At 40.8% G+C, this 21,145-nt stretch overlaps 1 protein-coding gene across 1 annotated transcript in view; it reads left to right on the top strand.

Moving 5' to 3' along the window:
* Window positions 1-6,289: 6,289 nt before the first annotated feature.
* The window catches only part of NUDT9 (nudix hydrolase 9), a 41,819-nt gene continuing 26,963 nt past the window's right edge, over window positions 6,290-21,145 (top strand). Inside the window, exons 1-3 of the mRNA XM_032166530.2 lie at window positions 6,290-6,707; window positions 19,112-19,351; window positions 19,928-19,937. Coding sequence (XP_032022421.1) covers window positions 6,601-6,707; window positions 19,112-19,351; window positions 19,928-19,937 — 357 coding nt within the window. The 5' untranslated portion in view covers window positions 6,290-6,600. The remainder of the gene's footprint in view (window positions 6,708-19,111; window positions 19,352-19,927; window positions 19,938-21,145) is intronic.

Here is a 21,145-nt window from a genome sequence, read left to right as displayed (position 1 = left end):
CTAAAATTTTTGAGGGCCCATCTAAAACTTTAATTTGGGAAGATTGTGTTAACTCACATGCAGTAATATTAAAAAATGACTTATATGGTTTAGTAATAGACTGGGCACCAAAGGGTTATTTAAAAAAACAATTGCTCCTCTGGTGGAAGGGAATGCCTGGAGATGATTTATTTTATTTCTTATTGGGAGGATGAGGATCATCCTCCTACTTTACATAGGAGGTTCAGCTCATTCTTTCCCTTAAAATGGGAAGATAAGAGCCTTACTCCCCTAAGGCCTCATATTATATTCCCCATTCTGAGCCCAGAACACCCAGAACTTTGGAAATTGGCCTTTGCTATGTCTGGACTGCATGTATGGGAAGGGGAAACTTTTCTGTCTGTTGTCCCCACTACCACCCCTTGCATCCGTGATTCTGAACCCCATGATAAATCCCCTTGAACCCTTTTCCTCTTTTTGATGCTGATCTTCCTTTATGGGACTCTGACTGGCATTATGATAATTCTTCTTGACCCAGGTATGCCCCTCTACTTCTTTGGCATCCCCGGGCACCTTGGATTGCTTCTTTGTGGCAGAGAACATCGGGCGTTGCCACCACCACTCCTCTCCCTCAGTATCAACGTAGATTCAAACATTCTGCTTTGTTTACCTCCAGCCTGACTATTCCTATACAGAGTTGTGTTCAGCCTCCTTACACGCTGTTAGTCGGAAATATCAAAATTTGGACGAACAACCAAACTGTCCAATGCATTAATTGTCATTTATACACTTTTGACTCCAGGAAAAGTGTAAGTTGGTTCGAGCTCAGAAGGAATCTGTATACCAGTAACTTTACCCAGACCTTGGGAATCTTCCCTCTCAGTACATTTAATTAATGAAGCATTACAGTGAATTCTCAAAACATCTAAGAGATTTGTTTTCACTTTAATTGCTGTGATCAGGGGCCTAATTACAGTTACTGCACTGGCCACCACTGCCAGAGTGGCATTACACCAATCTATTCAAATGGCTCATTTTGTTAATGATTGGAAAGCCAATTCCACCCAAATGTGGAATTCTCAACAGGGCATTGATCAAAAATTAGCTAATCAAATTAATGATTTAAGACAGTCTGTTTTTCGGCTTGGAGACTGGCTGAGTCTTGAACATCACATGCAAATGCAGTGTGACTGGAATACTTCTGATTTCTGTATCACACCATATTCGTACAACGAGACTGATTATTCATGGGAAATGGTCAAAGGACACCTTCTGGGTAGGGAAGATAATTTATCGTTGGACATAACTAAATTAAAGAAACAAATTTTTGAAGCCTCTCAAGCTGATTTATCCATTGTACCTGGAGCTGAGGCATTAGATCAGGTGGCAGAAAGTCTTTCTGGACTAAACCCCATGACTTGGATGAAGTCTATTGGGAGCTCCACTGTAGTAAATTTTGGAATCATGTTTCTCTGTTTAATCGGCTTGTTTTTAGTGTGCTGGACCAGTCAAAGAATCCTGCGTCAAAACCGAGAGAACGAACAAGCCTTCATTGCCATGGCACATTTATATGAAAAGAAAGGGAGAGATGTTGAAGGAAATCAGGGAACCTGAATGGAGGGACCGGCTGGAGCTGCGGTAGAGGAGCATAAATTGTGAAGATTTCATGGACATTTATCAGTTCCCAAATAATACTTTTATAATTTCTTATGCCTGTCTTACTTTAAACTACTAATCCTGTTATCTTCGTAAGCTGAGGATGTACGTCACCTCAGGACCACTGTGATAATTGTGTTAACTGTACAAATTGATTGTAAAACATGTGTGTTTGAACAATATGAAATCAGTGCACCTTGAAAAAGAACAATAACAGTGATTTTTAGGGAACAAGGGAAGACAACATAAGGTCTGACTGCCTGCAGAGTTGGGCAAAAAGAGCCATATTTTTCTTCTTGTAGAGAGCCTATATACGGATGTGCAAGTAGGAGAGATATCATTAAATTCTTTCCTAGCAAGGAATATTAATATTAAGACCCTGGGAAAAGAATGCATTCCTTGGGGGAGGTCTATAAATGGCTGCTCTGGGAATGTCTGTCCTATACAGTTGAGATAAGGACTGAGATACACCCTGGTCTCCTGCAGTACCCTCAGGCTTACTAGGATTGGGAAACTCCATCCTGGTAAATTTTTGGTCAGACCGGATCTCTGCTCTCAAACCCTGTTTTCTGTTAAGATGTTTATCAAGGCAATATGTGCACCGCTGAACATAAACCATTAACAGGAGTTCTGATTTTGCCCTTGTCCTGTTTCCTTAGGAGCATGTTATCTTTGTTCTGCCTTTTGCCCTTTGAAGCATGTGATCTTTGTGACCTACTCCCTGTTCGTACACCCCCTGCATTTTGAAATCCTTAATAAAAACTTGCCGGTTTTGATGCTCAGGTGGACATGACGGTCCTACCGATAATGTGATGTCACCCCCCTTGGCCCAGCTGTAAAATTCCTCTCTTTGTACTCTTTATTTCTCAGCCATCTGACACTTACGGAAAATAGAAAGAATCTAGGTTGAAATATTGGGGCGGGTTCCCCCGATAGAAAAGAGGTTTAATTGGCTCACAGTTCTGCAGGCTGTGCAGGAAGCATGGTGCTGGGCAACTGCTTGGCTCCTGGTGAGGCCTGAGAAAGCTTACGATGATGGTGGAAGGCAAAGGGGAGCTGACGTTTTGGGGAGAGTGGGAGCAAGAAAGAGGTGGAGGAGGTGTTATACATCTTTAAACAACCAGATCTTGCATGAACTCACTATCACAAGGACAGCACCAAGCCATGAGGGATCCACCCTCATGACCCAAACACCTCCCACCAGACCCCACCTCCAACACTGGGGAATACATTTCAACATGAGATTGCAGGAGAAAAATATCCAAACTATATCAGGGAAATAGTTGGGATTCTGAATTACTCTTACTTTTAACATACTTATCAATTCTAATAATCATATATGTCACTTTCCTATTTAAAAATTCTCATTTCTCAGTGTCTTTCGTCTGTCTCACCAACTACTGCAAGATGCCCTTGAAGTTGGTATATGCTTCATAAATTTTAAAAAAGTCCTTACTTCTCCTTCAATTCTGATGACATCTGTTTAACTAATTTAGGATGTGGGTAATTTGATGAGGAGATATTTTGTTTCTACCCAAGAGCAGGTTGCAGAACATGCACTCACTACACCCAAGCAGACATGGAGTATGCATCCCTGAAGGGAGGAACCCAGGAGATCTGGCTGTCCCAGCTAATTGTGGTTTTGTTTCAGTGCCATGGAATTGGTTTTGTTTGTACAGTTGTTTCCACAGGTTCATCAAAGTAAGTTCACACTAGCCTCCCCTTAGGGAATGTGGAGTTAGAAGACTAGGGTCTGAGGAGCTTCCTGTGAGAACTACTTTCTATTGCTCCCTTTCTTTGATTGTTGACTTTGTAACTCACTGCTTTTCTCCTGTCTTCTCTCGTGACGAATTTGTCAACAGACTTTGGACACGCTGAACTTGATGAACAGAGCCGGTCTAATACATTTCCAGTTTAAGCAGTGATTAGCAACACTGAGAGCAAAGTTTATCTGACCAGAGGAAGCCAAGTACTGATATTTATCTTTAAAATGCACATTTCAGTAACAGTACTTCTCAACCTGAGAAAGCAGTCAAAATAAACAAAGCTGGACACTAGTTAAAGCAGTAAGGACAGACTTTATTCAGTGATGCTAGTCCAATAGGGGAGAGAGTGCAATATGAACCCCACACTTCCCTGAAACAAAAGGCTGAGGTATGCAAAAGGGAAAGGCACAAAAGGATCTTAAGTTATGGGGGTGGCAGGGGGGCACGGTGGTTTGCTGATTGATGTGACTAGGCCATTTGGGTTTGTTAACTGGCTCTTATCCAGAGGAGAAACAAACTTCTATCTTTATGATAGGAGGCAGTGGTGCTAGCTAAAGCAAGGTACTTGCCTTCTACAGGGACTAGGAGCTAGGGTGAGTTATCTCCCTCAATATTTGCATTTCGAAGAGATGGCTCCCAAGTCTTTGAGGAAACTGTGTTGGATGGTAGACTTACATCACCAAGGGTAGAGAAACAAGCTTTCTAAAGTGACTACTCTAAGAAGGGGTTCAGGGACCTATCTGCCTATCATCAAGTTTTGGCTGGAACAAACAGTAAATTCTCCAGGCATTGAGTTTTGATTTCAGGGAAGCATTTTAACGGGATCTGGGGTCAGCCTAGGGACAAGGCCTGAAGGTACTGGAAGATATGCTAGAGTATAATCAAGTCTCTCAGTACGGAGAAAAGAACTTTTATATGAGGAAGGTGAATCCTTTTAAATTATCAGGCCCAGAGAGACATTAAAATGAGACAGCAATTACATCCTACTCTCCACTTTGTTATGTATTCATCTCTTTAAACTTCTTGCTATAGCCACAAGTAGCTAAAAATTAACCTAATAATGGCACACTGGACACTGTAACTGACACCCTATAGCTTAATGTATAGGCAACCACTAATCAATGCTATTTCTACAAACCAGTAATTCTTTACAACTTTCTATCAGTCAACTCCCTGTCCCCTTTTTGCCTTTAAAAACCTGACTGTAACAAAGGTGGACAGGAGTTCACATTCAAGGTTACTTGGGTCTGGGTATTCTAGGCAGTTGTCCTCACTTTGGCTAAAGTAAATGCTTTAAATTCTATTTCGTGCCTCAGCATCTGAGGCACAACTAGGTTGACAGCATAGTTTGAACAGTCAATACCTGTCAAGAATTCTGCAGTTTTCAGAACAATGGTTGTTAAAATTTGATTAATCTGGCTTTTAAGATGGTCAAAGTTTTGTAATGTCAGTGTATTTGAACCACATCACAGAAACAGTGGATCATGTAAGTAAAAGTCAAACATTTGTCACATCAATAAGCTAATATAAATGAGGCAAGCCTGATTACAAGCTTCTTTGGACAATCTGGGTTTCCAACTTTCAGTTTGTCGGTTTGGCTAATTTTTGCCTCTTGTTTATGATCCAGTATTAAGGGTGTTGCCCTCTGTTCCTCCTCCAGGATGTGTGCCTATTTTCATAGCTTTTCTCCTCCCCGAGTTTCCAAGGGCCACACCTGGTCCTAGCAAAGCCTTGTGAATGAAATCCAGCAATTGGAGCAGACAACTTGGTTAAGAAAAAAACAAAAACAAAAAACGAAGAAACGCTTCAAGATACGAGGGCTGAGTCTCTGGACTATCTCCTCTTGCTGTAATCGCCCAGGGAGTTCACCTTTCCCGCTTCCTAGACAGAGCTGATTCATCAAAACAGGGGACTTGCAACAGAGAAAGAGTAATTCATGCAGAGCCAGATGTGTGGGAGACCGGAGTTTTATTATTACTCAAATCAGTCTCCCTGTTTTTTGAGACGTATTTTCACTCTTGTTGCCCAGGGTGGAGTGCAGTGGTGCGACGTCGGCTCACTGCAACCTCCGCCTCCCGGGTTCAAGCGATTCTCCTGCTTCATCCTCCTGAGTAGCTGGGACTACAGGCACACACCACCATGCCCAGCTAATTTTTGTACTTTCAGTAGAGAGGGGGTTTCACCACGTTGGCCAGGCTGGTCTTGAACTCCTGACCGCAAGTGATCCCGCCTCGGCCGCCCAAATCAGTCATAATTTTGCAAAGGCGGTTTCATTCCCATAACCAAGTATTATCCAAAATATGGCTAAGACCTGCGTGGTTCCGCAACAACTTACTGCCTAAAAAAACCAGGGCAGGGTCAGGTGCTTTGGCTGACGCCTGTAATCTCACCACTTTGGGAGGCCCAGGCAGTTGGATTATTTGAGCTTGAGAGTTGGAGACCAGCCTGGGCAACACGGCAAAAAACTGTCTCTACAAAACATACAAAAATTAGCCAGGTATGGCGGTGTGTGCCTGTAGTCCCAGCTACCTCGGGGGCTGAGACAGGAGAGTCGCTTAAACCCAGAAGGTTGAGGCGGCAATGAGCTTAGATCGCGCCCCTGCACTCCAGCCTGGGCGACACAGCCAGACTCTTGTCTCAAAAAAACACAAAAAACAAAAACCCAGGGCAACATAGTCTCTCTCAAACCCCTTGGCTTCTTTCCCACTTATTCTCCTTCCAGTTCCTCGTCTGTTTCACGTTTCCTTTCCTCTGGCACTTTCCGGTTATTTCCCCTCGTCCCCAAGTAAGCCTGCGCAGACTGGGAAGTCTGGGAAGTCGGAGAAGGAAGGCGCTAGGAAGCAGGCAACGCACGACCTTTGCTTTGCGGCGCGGCCGTAAAGCGCCATTACGCAGCGAGAAAGTTACGAGGTCCGTGGTCGCGGTTCCCCCAGGCAGCTAGCGCTGGGGGCTTCGGCGTCACGTGCTGGTCTGGATTTTTCTCGATGCCCTGGGGAAAGCGCTGGACTCTTATCGTGGGAGGGCTCCTGATCTGTGATTTACAGATAGGCACAGCTGCTCCCGTTCGGGAACGCAACGGCAGTCCGGTCCTAGTGCCCACTAGATAACGCGGGGCGGGGACTCGGAGCTGCAGGGTGTGGGGAGGCGGAGGCACCAACTAAGAGCAACCTAGCATCGCGAAGCCGCCCTCGGGGCGCTGATGGCCGGACGCCTCCTGGGAAAGGCTTTAGCCGCGGTGTCTCTCTCTGTGGCCTTGGCCTCTCTGACTATCAGGTCCTCGGGCTGCCGCGGCATCCCGGCGTTCAGGTATTCCACCCTCCTGCTGCCGGCTCCTTTGCCCTAGACCTTGAGTTGGGGGTGGGAACCAGATTTTTTTTCTGGCGTATTCTGTAGGCTTTGCTTTGCCTCCCGGGTTTTTATCGTCATATACAAGTTTTCAAAAAGGCTCTAAAATGTTTTATCTGCCTTTTGAGGAAAACGAGTGGCAAGGACCCTTCTTGACCTCTGATTTTGAAATTTGCCGTCCTCCTTAAATCATTGTTAGTATCATGAGAGAGTTTAAATAGCACTTGTTTGGGGTGGTGTTGTCCCGTGCCATTTTTTTTATGGTTAATACTTAAAACATTATTGTTAGTATTAGTACATGTACATAGTTAAAACAACTTGAAAATGTAAAATGAAAAGTAAAATGACTATTCCCCCTGTCCCCTTTCCAGGGTGGATAATATATTTACTATCTACCTCCTTTTTATATATATATATAATTTGTCTATTGTGGATAAATTTAGGGATTTATGGTGTCTTACACTGCCTCCTTCTGTTCTTCCCTTCTCCAGTTTTTATTCTTTGAGTTAGTAAACACAGGGTCCTAGGTGCAGCAGCCTTTTCTTACTTATTTTATAGATATTAAAAGTCTTTTGAATCTACAAAGATGATAATTAGAAAAAAAGATCTATTTCCTAAATTAATTTATTTACTGTTGGTCAATTGTTCTGTGTCTTTTTGGTCCTGTTTCCTTCTGTTGCTTTTTCTCGAACATCTGATGGGCACTGGTTAAATGTCTATATTTTGGTTAATATGAGTAATAGGCCTTGTTTTCAGTACACAGGTCGCTAATTGACTTTTGGCTCTTTGTACCAGGTCGCCTAGATAGGAAGGTTTCAGTTGAGGTCATGTGAGCAAGTACCGCATGGGTAGACTGGGAACCTGCCTTTTGCTTCAGGCTTTACAGTAGTGGTGGAGCAAGTTCTCCGCTGATTATAGCTGTTTATTTCCTCAGTGTGAACTGTAAAATTATTAAGCCTAAGTTTCTGCTGTGTACTCTTAACACCAGTATTAACAGTAGGGGTCCTACCCCTTCATTTCTAAAAAACTTTTGACTTTATCTTGGAGACAAACATAACTATTTTGGACTTTTTGCTTGGAGACTGGGAAGGGAGGAGGACTGAGTGATTTCCGTGGTTATTGTCCTGCTGCCAGTTTGTGATCCTTGGGCCCACTGACTTCAAGCTTGAAACCTCTAGCTCGGCTCAGCTTGTAGGAATAGCATCTCTCTCTAACCCTTTGGTGCTTTTTTTTTTTTTTTTTTTTTTTTTTTTAAGAGGGTTTCGCTCTGTCGCCCAGGCTGGAGCGCAGTGGCGCGATCTCGGTTCACTGCAACCTCCACCTCCTGGGTTCAAGCGATTCTTCTGCCTCAGCCTCTTGAGTAGCTGGGATTACCGGCGCGCACCGCCACGCCCGGCTAATTTTTTTGTATTTTTAGTAGAGACGGAGTTTCACCATCTTGGTTAGGCTGATCTGGTCTTGAACTCCTGACCTCGTGATCCGCCCGTCTCGGCCTCCCAAAGTGCTAGGATTACAGGCGTGAGCCACCGCGCCCAGCCTTGGTGCATATTCTTAAATTTACTTTGTCCCACTATGGTTTGTAGGTCAATATTCCAACTACTTTTCATCTTCCTGAAGTTGGTTAACATCTGTCATTCACTGGTGGCATTTATTCCTTCTGATATGGATTTTCTTTCCCTTTATCTGTCTTTTTCTTCTTTTAGTGGGATTTGAGGAAGGAAGGAATACACGTATGTGCTCTCTGGAAATCTCTAATGCTTTTTTTGTTAGATGCCAGCAGAACGATGTAAAGTTGCTTGGCAGTTTTTCTTCGTTTTTATAACTCTGGGAACCCTAGATGAGGCAGGTATATCCAGAACCAGAGACTGAAAAAGCCAACAGTTAACAAATGTGCCAAGTACCTGGTAACTAATACGGCAGAATAGCTTGAACCGGGGAGGTGGAGGTTGCAGTGAGCTGAGATCATGCCACTGCATTCCATTCTGGGTGACAGAGTGATACAATGTCTCAAGAAAAACAAAAAAAGAAGAATTTTACGGCCAGGCACAGTGGCTAACACCTGTAATCCCAGTGCTTTGGGAGGCTGAGGCAGGAGGATCGTGTGAGGCCAGGAGTTTGAGACCAGTCTAGGCAACTTAGCAAGACCCTTGTCTCTAAAAAAAAAAAAAAAAGAAAGAAAAAAATTAGCCGGGCCTGGTGGCATGCATGTGTAGTCCTCACTATCTATCAGTAGGATCAGAGTAGGCTCAGAGACTACTAAGTGATCAGTAGGATTGCTTGAGCTCAGGAGTTGAGTATGAGGGTGTGGTAAGCTATGATCGCATCACTGCATTCCAGCCTGAGTGACACAGCAAGACCCTGTCCCTAGTGTTCTTTTCCTTTTTTTTGAGATGGAGTCTTGCTCTTGTCGCCGAGGCTGGAGTGCAGTGGCGCAGTCTCAGCTCACTGCAACGTCTGCCTCCCAGGTTCTAGTGACTCTCCTGCCCCAGCCTCCCAAGTAGCTGGGATTACAGGTGCCCATCACCATGCCTGGCTGAGTTTTATATTTTTAGTAGAGACGGGGTTTCACCATGTTGGCCAGGCTAGTTTTGAACTCCTGACCTCAGGTAATCTGTCTGCCTCGGCCTCCCAAAGTGCTGGGGATTACAGGTGTGAGCCCCCACACCTGGCCAAGACACTGTCTCTTAAAAAAAAAAAAAAAAAATTTTACCAGTGTTTGATAATTTGGAAAAACCCAGAAAGTGACAGTTTGGCACTTAGTTTTTGTGATTACTAGAAGGTTTCCAATGTTCATTTTCTTTTTTTCTTGCTCTGTCACCTAGGCTGGAGTGCAGTGGTGTGATGATGACTTACTGCAGTCTCAACCTCCTGGGCTCAATGATTGTCCCAACTCAGCATCCTGAGTATCTGGTACTACCGGTGTGCACTACCAGGCCTGGCTAATTAAAAATTTATTTATTTTTTGTAGAGATGGGTCTCCCTATGTTGCCCAGGCTGGTCTCAAACTATTGGGCTCAAGTGATCCTCCTGCCTTGGCCTCCTAAAGTGCTGGGATTGTAGGTGTGAGACACTGCTGCCAGTCATCAAATGTACATTTTCTAGAAAAAAGGTAGTATATTACAAAGATGTAGTGAATGCTTTTACATAGCACAACATACAAGTCTTCCAGAAGAGTCTACTGGTGACGTGGGTAGAATATTGTTTTATTCCTGTGAATACATAAAACATATGAGTGAACTAAAAATGAAATAGAGATAGTAAAGCATAGTGTTAAGAGCCTGGAATTCTAAGACAGCTTGCCTAGGTTTGAATCCTGATTTCTGCTCTCAATTGAGTGACCTTGGTAAACTTATTTACCTCTCTGGGTCTTAATGTTCTTATTTCCTTTTTTTTTTTTTTTTTTGAGACAGAGTCTCGCACTGTCGCCCCAGCTGATGTGCAGTGGTGCAATCTTGGCTCTCTGCAACTTGTGCCTCCCAGGTTCCAGTGATTCTCCTGCCTCAGCCTCCTGAGTAGCTAGGATTACAGGCGCCTGCCACCATGCCTGGCTAATTTTTTTGTATTTTTACTAGAGACTGGGTTTCACTATGTTGGCCAGGCTGTTCTCGAACTCCTGACCTTGTGATCTGCCTATCTCGGCCTCCCAAAGTGCTGGGATTACAGGCGTGAGCCACCGCGCCCGGCCTTAGTGTTCTTATTTATAAAAAAAAAAAAAAAAATTGAAAAAGGATAATATGGCCTGGTGTGGAGGCTCACACCTGTAATCTCAGCACTTTGGAAGTCCGAGGCAGGAAGATTGCTTGAGCCTAGGAGTTCAAGACCAGCCTGGGCAACATAGAGTGAGACCCCCATCTCTACAAAAAATAAACAAAATTAGGAGTCGCTGAGCCTACCCGATTTACCAAACCGCTCCCTTGGCAAAAAAAAAAAAAAAAAAAAGCTTAAGAAAAAAAAAAAGGACCTGAACTCAGTTGTGAGGATCAAGTGAGTTAATTTACAGTGCTTAGAACAGTGTCTTGCACATAGCAATCACTGTATACATTTATGTGTGATTATGACAATGATTGTTGCAGATTTTCTTTATTTCAAAGCACCATGTCAGTATTGCATTTTAAAAAGTTTGCCAGTCTTAAGAATTGGTTTTTGCCATCTCACACCAGTTAGAATGGCCATCATTAAAAAATCAGGAAACAACAGGTGCTGGAGAGGATGTGGAGAAATAGGAACACTTTTACACTGTTGGTGGGACTGTAAACTAGTTCAACCATTGTGGAAGTCAGTGTGGCGATTCCTCAGGGATCTAGAACTAGAAATACCATTTGACCCAGCCATCCCATTACTGGGTATATACCCAAAGGAGTATAAATCATGCTGCTATAAAGACACATGCACACGTATGTTTATTGCGGCACTATTCACAATAGCAAAGACTTGGAACCAACCCAAATGTCCAACAACAATAGACTGGATTAAGAAAATGTGGCACATATACACCATGGAATACTATGCAGCCATAAAAAATGATGAGTTCGTGTCCTTTGTAGGGACATGGACGAAACTGGAAAACATCATTCTCAGTAAACTATCGCAAGGACAAAAAACCAAACACCGCATGTTCTCACTCGTAGGTGGGAATTGAACAATGAGAACTCATGGACACAGGAAGGGGAACATCACATTCCGGGTACTGTTGTGGGGTGGGGGGTGGGGGGGGCGGGGACAGCATTAGGAGATATACCTAATGCTAAATGACGAGCTAATGGGTGCAGGAAATCAACATGGCACATGGATACATATGTAACAAACCTGCACAACCTAAAGTATAAATAAAAAAAAAAAAAAAAAAAGATTGTTTTGCCATGTAATGAATTTATCAGTATTATTCCCTTTGTAGGCCAATATTTTTGCTGTGATAAGATGTCTGAATTTTTGCACAATTAAATTTGTTTTCGAAAAGTAATCCAGTGTGTAAATCTGTCTGGTCAAGTAGGTAGATATGTGGAATTCCATAAACATTTTATTGCTAAATCAGGGAACAAAGAGCCTTAAGTTATTTAAACATTTTTGGTACATGGGTGGGATGGAGTGGAACAGGATTAGTGTTTCCTGTTGGGTACTTAATTAATGGCCTTAACTTTTTTCTTGCCCTACTCCCAAACCATGAAACATAACTCATTTTGTAATAGGGTTCAGTTAGAGATTAGGGTTCCATATGTTAAAATTTTGCTTTTTAAAACACCTGAAGTCTGTTTGCTAGTTTTGATAAATGTGTTTCATATATGTATTCATTTTTTATTGAGTATGGGTTTAAGGTGAGTGAGGGAGACTTTATTTTCAGAATATTCATTGTGTAGGTTTCCTAAACTGTGGCAGCTGAGGCAAGAAAGTCGTCGTAACATGAAAGTGAATGAACCTACTGCTTTTAGTAAAGTTAGTCACAAATCAAATATTCGCTCACCTTATACTAGTTTTCATCCCATCTGGGGATATTAACTTCTTTATTGGTTAGGTTTTCCCTGATTTTTGGGTGTTTTACAACACTTTACAGATGTAAAGTGAGTGTAAAATGAAATAGTAATTGTTTCAGAGTCTTTAAATGTGATGAAAGAGAACAGCTTGAGTAGTACATAAAACTGTAGACACACAAGAATAGGAAAGAATGAAACCAGTTAAAAATCCAACTGACAGTTTGTCAGTTTCTTACAGAACTCAACACTTACAATTCAGCAATCACACTCTTTGGTATTTACCCAAATGAATTCAAAATTTATGTCCACACAAAAACCTGCACATAGGTGTCTGTAGCAGTTTTATTCATAACTGCCAAAACTTGGAAGCAACCAAGATGTTCTCCAGTAGGTAAATGGATAAATAAACTGCGGTACATCCAGACAATGGGATATTATTTAGTGCTAAGAAGAAATGAGCTATCAAGCCATGAAAAGACATGGAGGAATCTTAAATGCATAACTGAAGGAAAGGCTGTATGATTCCAACTATATGGCATTGTTGAAGGCAGAACTGTGGAGACAGTAAAAAGATCAGGAGTTGGATGAATTGGGGTAGCACAGAGGACTTTAAAAAACAGTCATTTTTTTTAGAGCAGTTTTTAGGTTCACACCAAAATTGAGCTAAAGATAAGAGATATCCTGTATACCTCCTACCTCCACCCATGCATAGCCTCCCGCATTGTCAACATCCCCACAGAGCCACGGAGCCATACGCTTGTTAAAATTGAACCTGCATTGACGCTTTATCACCCAAAGTCCTGTAGTTTATATCAGGGTTTACTCTTGGTCTTGTACTTTATGGTTTGGACAAATGTATAATGACACGTATCAACTCTTATGGAATTGTACACCTAAAATTCACTGCCTTTAGGGCAGTGAAACTTGCGTATGATACCTAATGGTAGGTACATGTATACACTATATACACCGAAGAGGGACCAGGAGGAAGTCTCGTAAGCAGTTCATGTAAGTCAGGTTAAGAATTTTAATTTAAAAAGTTTCTTACTTTTTTTAATGAGTCAGGATCTCACTATGTTGCCCAGGCTGGAGTGCAGTGGCGTGATCATGGTTCACTGCAGCCTTGACCTCCTGGACTCAGGAGATCCTCCCACCTCAGCTTCCTGAGTAGTGGCAACTACAGGCACATACCACCGTGCCTGGCTAACTTTTAAAAATTTTTGTAGAGATAAGGGTCTCACTGTCTCACCTAGGGTGGTCTCGAACTCCTAGCTTCAAGCAGTCCCCCTGCCTTGGCCTCCCAAAGTGTTGGGATTACGGACGTGAGCCACCATGCCCCACTGAGAACTTTTTATATATATATATATATAAAATTATGTAATTTGCCCTAATTGGCATAAATTTGATCAGGCATACCTCACTTTATTTGGTATGTTTGGGTAGTCTTTTTTCCTTCTCTTTTTTCCTTTGTTTCCTTTTCTCCTTTTTCTTCAGTTTTATTTCTTATCTTTTTTTAAATTTGTTTTTCTTGTTCTTTTTGTCTTATCCTTTCTTGCAACTCCCTTTCCTTTTCTCCTTTTCTCTCTCCCCTTTTCCTCCCCATCTTTGCCACTGTCTCTTCTTTCCCCCTCATCTCCTTTTTCTTCTCTCCTGTACTCCCCTTTCCCCCTCCCTTTCCTTTCTGTTCTTCTTCCTTTCTTTTCCCTCTTCCTGTTTGCTTCTACTTCTCTTCACATCAGCACCTTATTTCCTAGCCCATAAGAACCTGATTATATGGATCCTTCTATATATGCTTATATAATAAATAGTACAGACATTTGTGGTAAGCCGAGTAATGGCCCCCCAATTATGTCCACATCCTGATACCTGGAACCTGTGTATATGTTGCCTTACATAGCAAAAGAGAGTGCAGAGGTGATTAAGGTTAAGGACTTTGAGATGGGGAGAGCATCCTGGAAGGTGCGCCTGATTTGATTGAGAGTCCTTAAAAAATGACCTGGCCGTGATCAAAGATGTGACTACTAATAAATGGTCAGAGAGAGATTCTATGTTGCTGGCTTTGAAGATGATGGAAGGGGGCCATGAGCCACAGAATGCAGATGGAATGAGGATTCCCTCTAGAAGCTGGGAAAGTATGGCAAATGGATTTTTCTCTTGAGCCTCCAGAGAGGAATGCAGCCCTGCTGATAAATTGTCTTTAGCTGAGTGAGACCTGTGTTGGACTTCTAACCTACAAAACTGTAAGACAATGAATTTGTATTGTCTTAAGTCATTGAATTTATGGTGATTTGTTGTGGCTTCAATAGAAAACTAATACATTATATACATGCACTGAAATGTACTTTTTTTTTTATGTCATTGCTTTATAAAAATAGTACCATATTATAGGACTTTACTGAATCTTTTTTCAGCAGTACCTTACAGAAATACAAATTGTTTGATGTCATTATTTTTATTAGCAAGTAAAGTTCTCCACATCCTGGCCAATACTTATTTTCTGTATTTTTTTTGATAGTGGTCATTCTAATGGGTCTGAGGTAGTACCTCATTGTGGTTTTGACTTGCTTTTGTCTAATAATTAGTGGTATTGAGCATCTTTCCGTGTGCTTGTTGGCTATTTGTATATCTTCTTTGGAGAAATGTCTGTTGGAGTCCTTTGCCCATTTTTAAATTGGGTTGTTTTATTGTTGTTGTGTGTAGGAGTTCTTTCTGTATTCTGGATATAACCAACCCCTTATCAGACATGTGATTACCAAGTATCTTCTCCTGTTCCATGGGTTGCTTTTTCACTCTTGATTGTGTCTTTTGATACCCAGAAGTTTTTCATTTTGATGTATTATGTAGTCTAGCTTACCAATTTTTTCTCTTGTTGCTTGTACTTTTGGTGTCATATCCAGAAAATCATTGCCAAATCCAGTGTCATGACATTTTGTCAGCATGTGTTCCTCTAAGATTTTGATCATTTTAGGTCTTATGTTTAGGTCTTTGACCCACTTTTAGTTAATATTTTTATATGGTGTAAGGTAAGGGTCAAACTTCATACTACTTTTGCATGTGAATATCCAATTTTCCCAGCACCGTTTGTTGAAAAGACTGCCCTTTCCCTGTTGAAATGGTCTTGGTACCTTTGTCAAAAATTATTGTGAGGATTTATTTCTGGGTTCTACTTCTATTCCACTAGTCTGTATGTCTTTCTGTATGCCAGTATCTCAGTGTTGTGATTACTATAGCTGTGTAGTAAGTGTGAGACCTTGAACTTGTTTCTCCGTTTCAAGATTTGTCTTGGCTATTTGGGGTTCCTTGAGATTCCATATGAATTTTAAGGTAGAGTTTTCTCTTTCTGGAAAAACATCATTAGGATTTTGGCAGAGATTGCATTGAATTGGTAGATAACTTTGAGTAGTATTGACATCTTAATATTTTTTTCCAGTCAATGAACATAGGATGTCTGTTTATTTATTGGTCTCTTTAATTTCTTTTAGCAATATTTTGTAGTGTTCAGCGTATAAGAGTTTTGCTTCCTTAAGTTTATTCCTAAGTATTTTATTCTTTTCGATGCTATTGTAAGTAGAATTTTCTTAATGTTCCTTTTGGATTGTTAATTATTAGTGCTTTGTTTGTTTGTTTTTGACATGGAGTCTCGATCTCGGCTTACTGCAACCTCCGCCTCTGGGGTTCAAGCGATTCTCCTGCCTCAGCTTCTCGAGTAGCTGGGATTACAGGCACGCACCACTATGCCCGGCTAATTTTTGTATTTTTAGTAGAGACAGGATTTCACTATGTTGGCCGGGCTGGTCTTGAACTGCTGACCTCAGGTGATCCGCTAGCCTCTGCCTTCCAAAGTGCTGAGATTACAGGCATGAGCCAGTGCACCCAGCCTGTTAGTGTTTTTTAATGTAACAATTTTTGTGTGTTGATTTCATACCTTGCAACTTTGCTGAATTCATTTATTAGTTCTAACAGTTTTTTCATGAATTATCTTGGATTTTCTACATAAAATGTCATGCGATGTGTAAATACAGGTTGAGTATCCCTTATCTAAAATGCTTGGGACCAGAGCGTTTTGGATTTCAAGTTTTGGAATATTCGCATACACATGATGAGATGTCTTGGAGATGGGACTCAAGTCTAAACACCAAATTCATTTATGTTTCATATATACTTTAAACAGGTAGCCTGGAGATACTTTTGTACAGTATTTTAAACTTGTGCCTGAAACAGTTTTGGTTGTGACCCATCACATGAAGCGAGGTGTGGAATTTTCTATTTGTGGCATCATATCAGCACTCAAAAAATTTCTGATTTTGGATTTTTGGATTAGGGATGCTCAACCAGTTTTACTTCTTCCTTTCCAATGTGGATACCTTTTCCTTTTTTTTCCTTCCTAATTGTTCTGGCTAGAACTTCTTTTTCTTTCCTAATTGCTCTGGCTGAACTTCCAGTATTATATTGAATAAAGTGAATATCCTTGTCTTGTTCCTGATCTTAGAGGAAAAACTTTCAGTCCTTCACCTTCACACCATTAGCTGTGGGCTTTCCATATATGGCTTTTATTATGTTGAGGTAATTTCCTTCTATTCCTAGTTTGTTGAATATTTTTAAATCATGAAAGGGTGCTGAATTTTGTTAGATAATTTTTCTGCATCAATCAAGAAGATTGTGTTTTTTTTTTAAATTTTGTTAATGTGGTACAGTATGTTGATTGATTTTCGTTATGTGGAACCATCATTGCATTCCATGATGTCTCCCTTGGTTATGGTGTATAATCCTTTTCATGTGCTGTTGAATTCTGTTTGTTATTATTTTGTTGAGGATTTTCACATCAGTATTAATCAAAGATACTGGTTTGTAGTTTTTTTATAGTGTCTTTGTCAAGCTTTAGTATCAGGATAATGCTGGCCTCAGAGTGAGTTTGGAAGTGTTTACTTCCTCTTCAGGTTTTTGCAAGAGTTGAGGGAATATTGGTATTGATTCTTCTTTAAACGTTTGGTAGAATTTATCAGTAAAGCCATCTGGTCCTGGGTTTTTCTTTGTTGGGAGTAAATAGATACTTTTAAAAAATTCATCTTTTAAAATTATTTATACAACTTCATCCAAACTTTACTACCTATCCTGCAATGTTTATTTTTTCCTTTATGGTTATCAGCCCATGTGGGATCATTGATTGCTTCTAATTGTCATATCTTTTTAGTCTTAATCTATCTGGAAGAGTTCCTGCACCTTTCTCTATCTTTCATGACCTTACCAATTTAGAGAGTACGCACCTTTATTCTGTAAGATGTCTCTTAACCCGGGTCTGTCTTGTGTTTCCTAATGTCCAGATTCATGTCATATATTTTTGGCAGAAATACCTCAAATGACTGTTGTGTACTTCTCACTGTATGAGATCAGGAGGCACATGCTGTTGACTTATTCCACAACCTTGGTCAAGTGGATATTTGCCCCGTCAATCATTTGTCTTAAGAAGGGCAAATTGACTGGTATTGTGAGAGCAGGGGAAAGGAGCTATCATAATTTTACCATGTCCTCAGAATCTCCTTTCCCACTTCAGATGTCCTAATTTAAGGTCATCAAGAATTCGTATTTTATTTTGAGAATAATGAGAAGCCATTTAACTTTTTAGGCAAGATGAGATATGAAAAATTTTTGTATATGCTGTGTGGTTAGGGTGAAGGTTAGTTGGTTTTTCTTTTGTATATGCTATCCAATTATTTCATGCCTGTGTATTTTATTTAAATTTTGCTCTAAAGGTTACAATTTGTATATTTACCACAGTCTACCTTCAAATTATATTACATTAGTTCATTTTCAGTGTAAAAATTTTTTCAATAATTTCTATTTTCCTGTTTTTCCTTTGAACATTTTTGCCATACGTTTTACGTGTATGTTAGACTGTAGGTGATTTTTTAAAAATGTATTCCTTCACATAGACTTTAAACAGTTTTCTTTTATACTTTTTTTTTTTTTTTTTTTTGAGATGGAGTCTTGCTCTGTCGCCCAAGCTGGAGTGCAGTGCCACAATCTTGGCTCACTGCAACCTCTGGCTCCCGGGTTCAAGCAATTCTCCTGCCCCAGCCTCCCGAGTAGCTGGGATTCACCACACCTGGCTAATTTTTGTATTTTTTAGTAGAGACAGGGTTTCACCATGTTGAGCAGGCCAGTCTTGAACTCCTGACCTCAAGTGATCTGCCTGCTTTAGCCTCCCAAAGTGCTGGGATTACAGCTATGAGCCACCACACCTGGCTTCACTTGTTTTTATGGTTTGAGTTTTCATAACAAACTTCCCTTTCCACAACAGATAACACACAAGTAAGCTTATATCTTTTTTTTTTTTTTTTTGCCTAAAATAAATTCAGTGAGTGGTTTCCAGCTAATAAGATTTAGCTATATGTTAAAAAAATGTATATTTGAAAATAATCTCTCATAGATGTTAGACCTTTCGACTAATATGCATCATATTTGAATTTTCTGATTCTTAAAGGTTTTTGAAATTGGAAAGTATGTTTTTGGGTCTTTGAATTAGGTTCTTTTTTTCTGTTTGTTTTTTTTTTGAGATGGGGTTTTCGCTCCTGTTGCCCAGGTTGGAGTGCAATGGCATGATGTTGTCTCACTGCAACCTCTGCCTTCTGGTTTAAGCGATTCTCTTGCCTCAGCCTCCCAAGTAGCTGGGATTACAGGCGTACGCCACCATGCCTGACTAATTTTGTGTTTTTAGTAGAGACGGCATTTCACCATGTTGGTCAGGCTGATCTTGAACCCCCTAACCTCAGGTGATCCACCCACCTCAGCCTCCCAAAGTGCTGGGATTACAGGCGTAAGCCACTGCACCCGGCCTAGGTTCTTTAATTAATATATTTTTGGTATTTATGTAAAATGTTTTTTCTTTTTCTCCCCCAGAAACTCGTTTTCATCTTCTTGGTTTCATCTTAATACCAACGTCATGTCTGGTTCTTATGGTTCCAAAGAAAATTCTCACAATAAGGCTCGGACGTCTCCTTACCCAGGTTCAAAAGTTGAACGAAGCCAGGTTCCTAATGAGAAAGTGGGCTGGCTTGTTGAGTGGCAAGATTATAACCCTGTGGAATACACTGCAGTCTCTGTCTTGGCTGGACCCAGGTGGGCAGATCCTCAGATCAGGTGAGCAAATAAGACAGCGTTAGCTGGGAATAAGACTTTTAGAGAAGGTAATAGTTTTATTTGTAAAGTATCTTTTTGATACCTGAAAATAATTTCAATCTATGCTTAGCTGTGTTATAACTCAGTTTCCACATTTGCTTGAATTCTTGCCAAAGATAAACAGTTCATATTTGTTTATTCTTTTGGGGGTTTTATGAGCATACTTCCAAATAGTTAAATCTGTTTTGATTTGAAATAACAAATAGCATCAGCTATGTGTTATGAAATAACAGCTGGTACTATTATATTTGTTTTGAAATAACAGCTGATGGTATTTGTTTTCATGTGTTCTGTTTGGGTTATCAATAGAACATCCTTTGTGGTTATTTTCCAACATAGCTAGACTTGTGAAAATATTTTTTGGAAAATTCTCCAGGTTACTAAGAACAGGATGATGATAAACCAGTGTGAAAAAATAGAAAAGGGATGGATAAAGGGGAGTGAGAGGGGGAGAATGAGAGAGAAGGGGCTCTCACTAAATTCATAGAAGTGCCGCATTGATTAACATTTTGTGTTTGTTTCCTTTATATTTTCCAGCTTTATTGATGTATGATTGACAAGTAACTATATATATTTAAGGTGTACAATGTGATATTTTGACATACATATACATTGTGAAGTGATTACCACAATCAAGCCATTTAAAATAATCTTACATGGTTACCTTTTTTGTGTGCGTAGTGAAAAGAGTTGAGATCTACTCTCAGCAAGTTTCAAGTATACAATACTGTATTATTACTATTTTTGAGACTGGTGCTCTCTCTGTCACCCAGGCTGGAGTACAGTGATGTGATCATAGCTTGCTCCAACCTTGAACTCTTGGGCTCAGGTGATTCTCCTGCCTCAGCCACCTGAGTAGCTAGGACTACGGGCATGTTCCACCATACTTGGCTAATTTTATTTTATTTTTTAAGTAGAGGTGGGGTCTCATTGTATTGTCCAGGCTGGACAAGAACAGTATTATTAACTGTAGTCACCACACTTTACATTAGATCTCTAGAACTTACTCATTTTGCATAACTGAAACTTTGTACCCTTTGACCGACATCTCCCCATTTTTCCCATCCCTTTATGTTCCTTTTCTAACCCAGGGTGGAGTGCAGTGGTGTGATCATAGCTCACTGCAGCCTTGATCTCCTGAGCTCAAGTGATCTTCCCACTTCAGCCTCTTGAGCAGCTGGGACTACAGGTGTGTGCCACCATGCCTGGCTAACTTTTTAATTTTTAGCAGAGAAGAGTTCTCACTGTATCCTCCAGTCTGGTCTCGAACTCCTGAGCTCAGGTGATCCTTCTGCCTTGGCCTCCCAAAGTGCTGGGATTACAGGCATGAGCCGGCACGCCTGGTGACATTTTTAAAAGGGTGAATCTCTGGAGTCCCAAGGGCATTGCAGCTCTGGTTTTATAATTTCATGCTTTTATTATTTAATTCTTTTTATTTGCTTGTTAGATGGCAGATTGGTTAGAAGTCTTAAGAAAATGTATGGATCATTGAAATTGGAAATTATTCCCCAAACAGACCACAGATATTTCTTTGCTCACTCACTGGAATTAAAGCAAGAAAAAAGTGAAACCGGTGTCAGAACTGCCCGTGAACTATCCAGTGCTACGTAACTCTTTGTTCACTGTCAGTGCAATTATGGCAGGGATTTTATAGTGGTGAAGAGAGTAGTTTAGTTATGTCTGTTTAAAAATTTTTTTGTTGGGCGGGGCACAGTGGCTCACGCCTATAATCCCAGCACTTTGGGAAGCTGAGGC

The sequence above is a fragment of the Hylobates moloch genome, unplaced genomic scaffold (genome assembly GCF_009828535.3).
Source record: "Hylobates moloch isolate HMO894 unplaced genomic scaffold, HMol_V3 SCAFFOLD_2, whole genome shotgun sequence".
Lineage (NCBI taxonomy): Eukaryota > Metazoa > Chordata > Mammalia > Primates > Hylobatidae > Hylobates > Hylobates moloch.
Note: the sequence above shows the minus strand (reverse complement) of the source record. Positions and strands in the feature narration are given on the sequence as shown.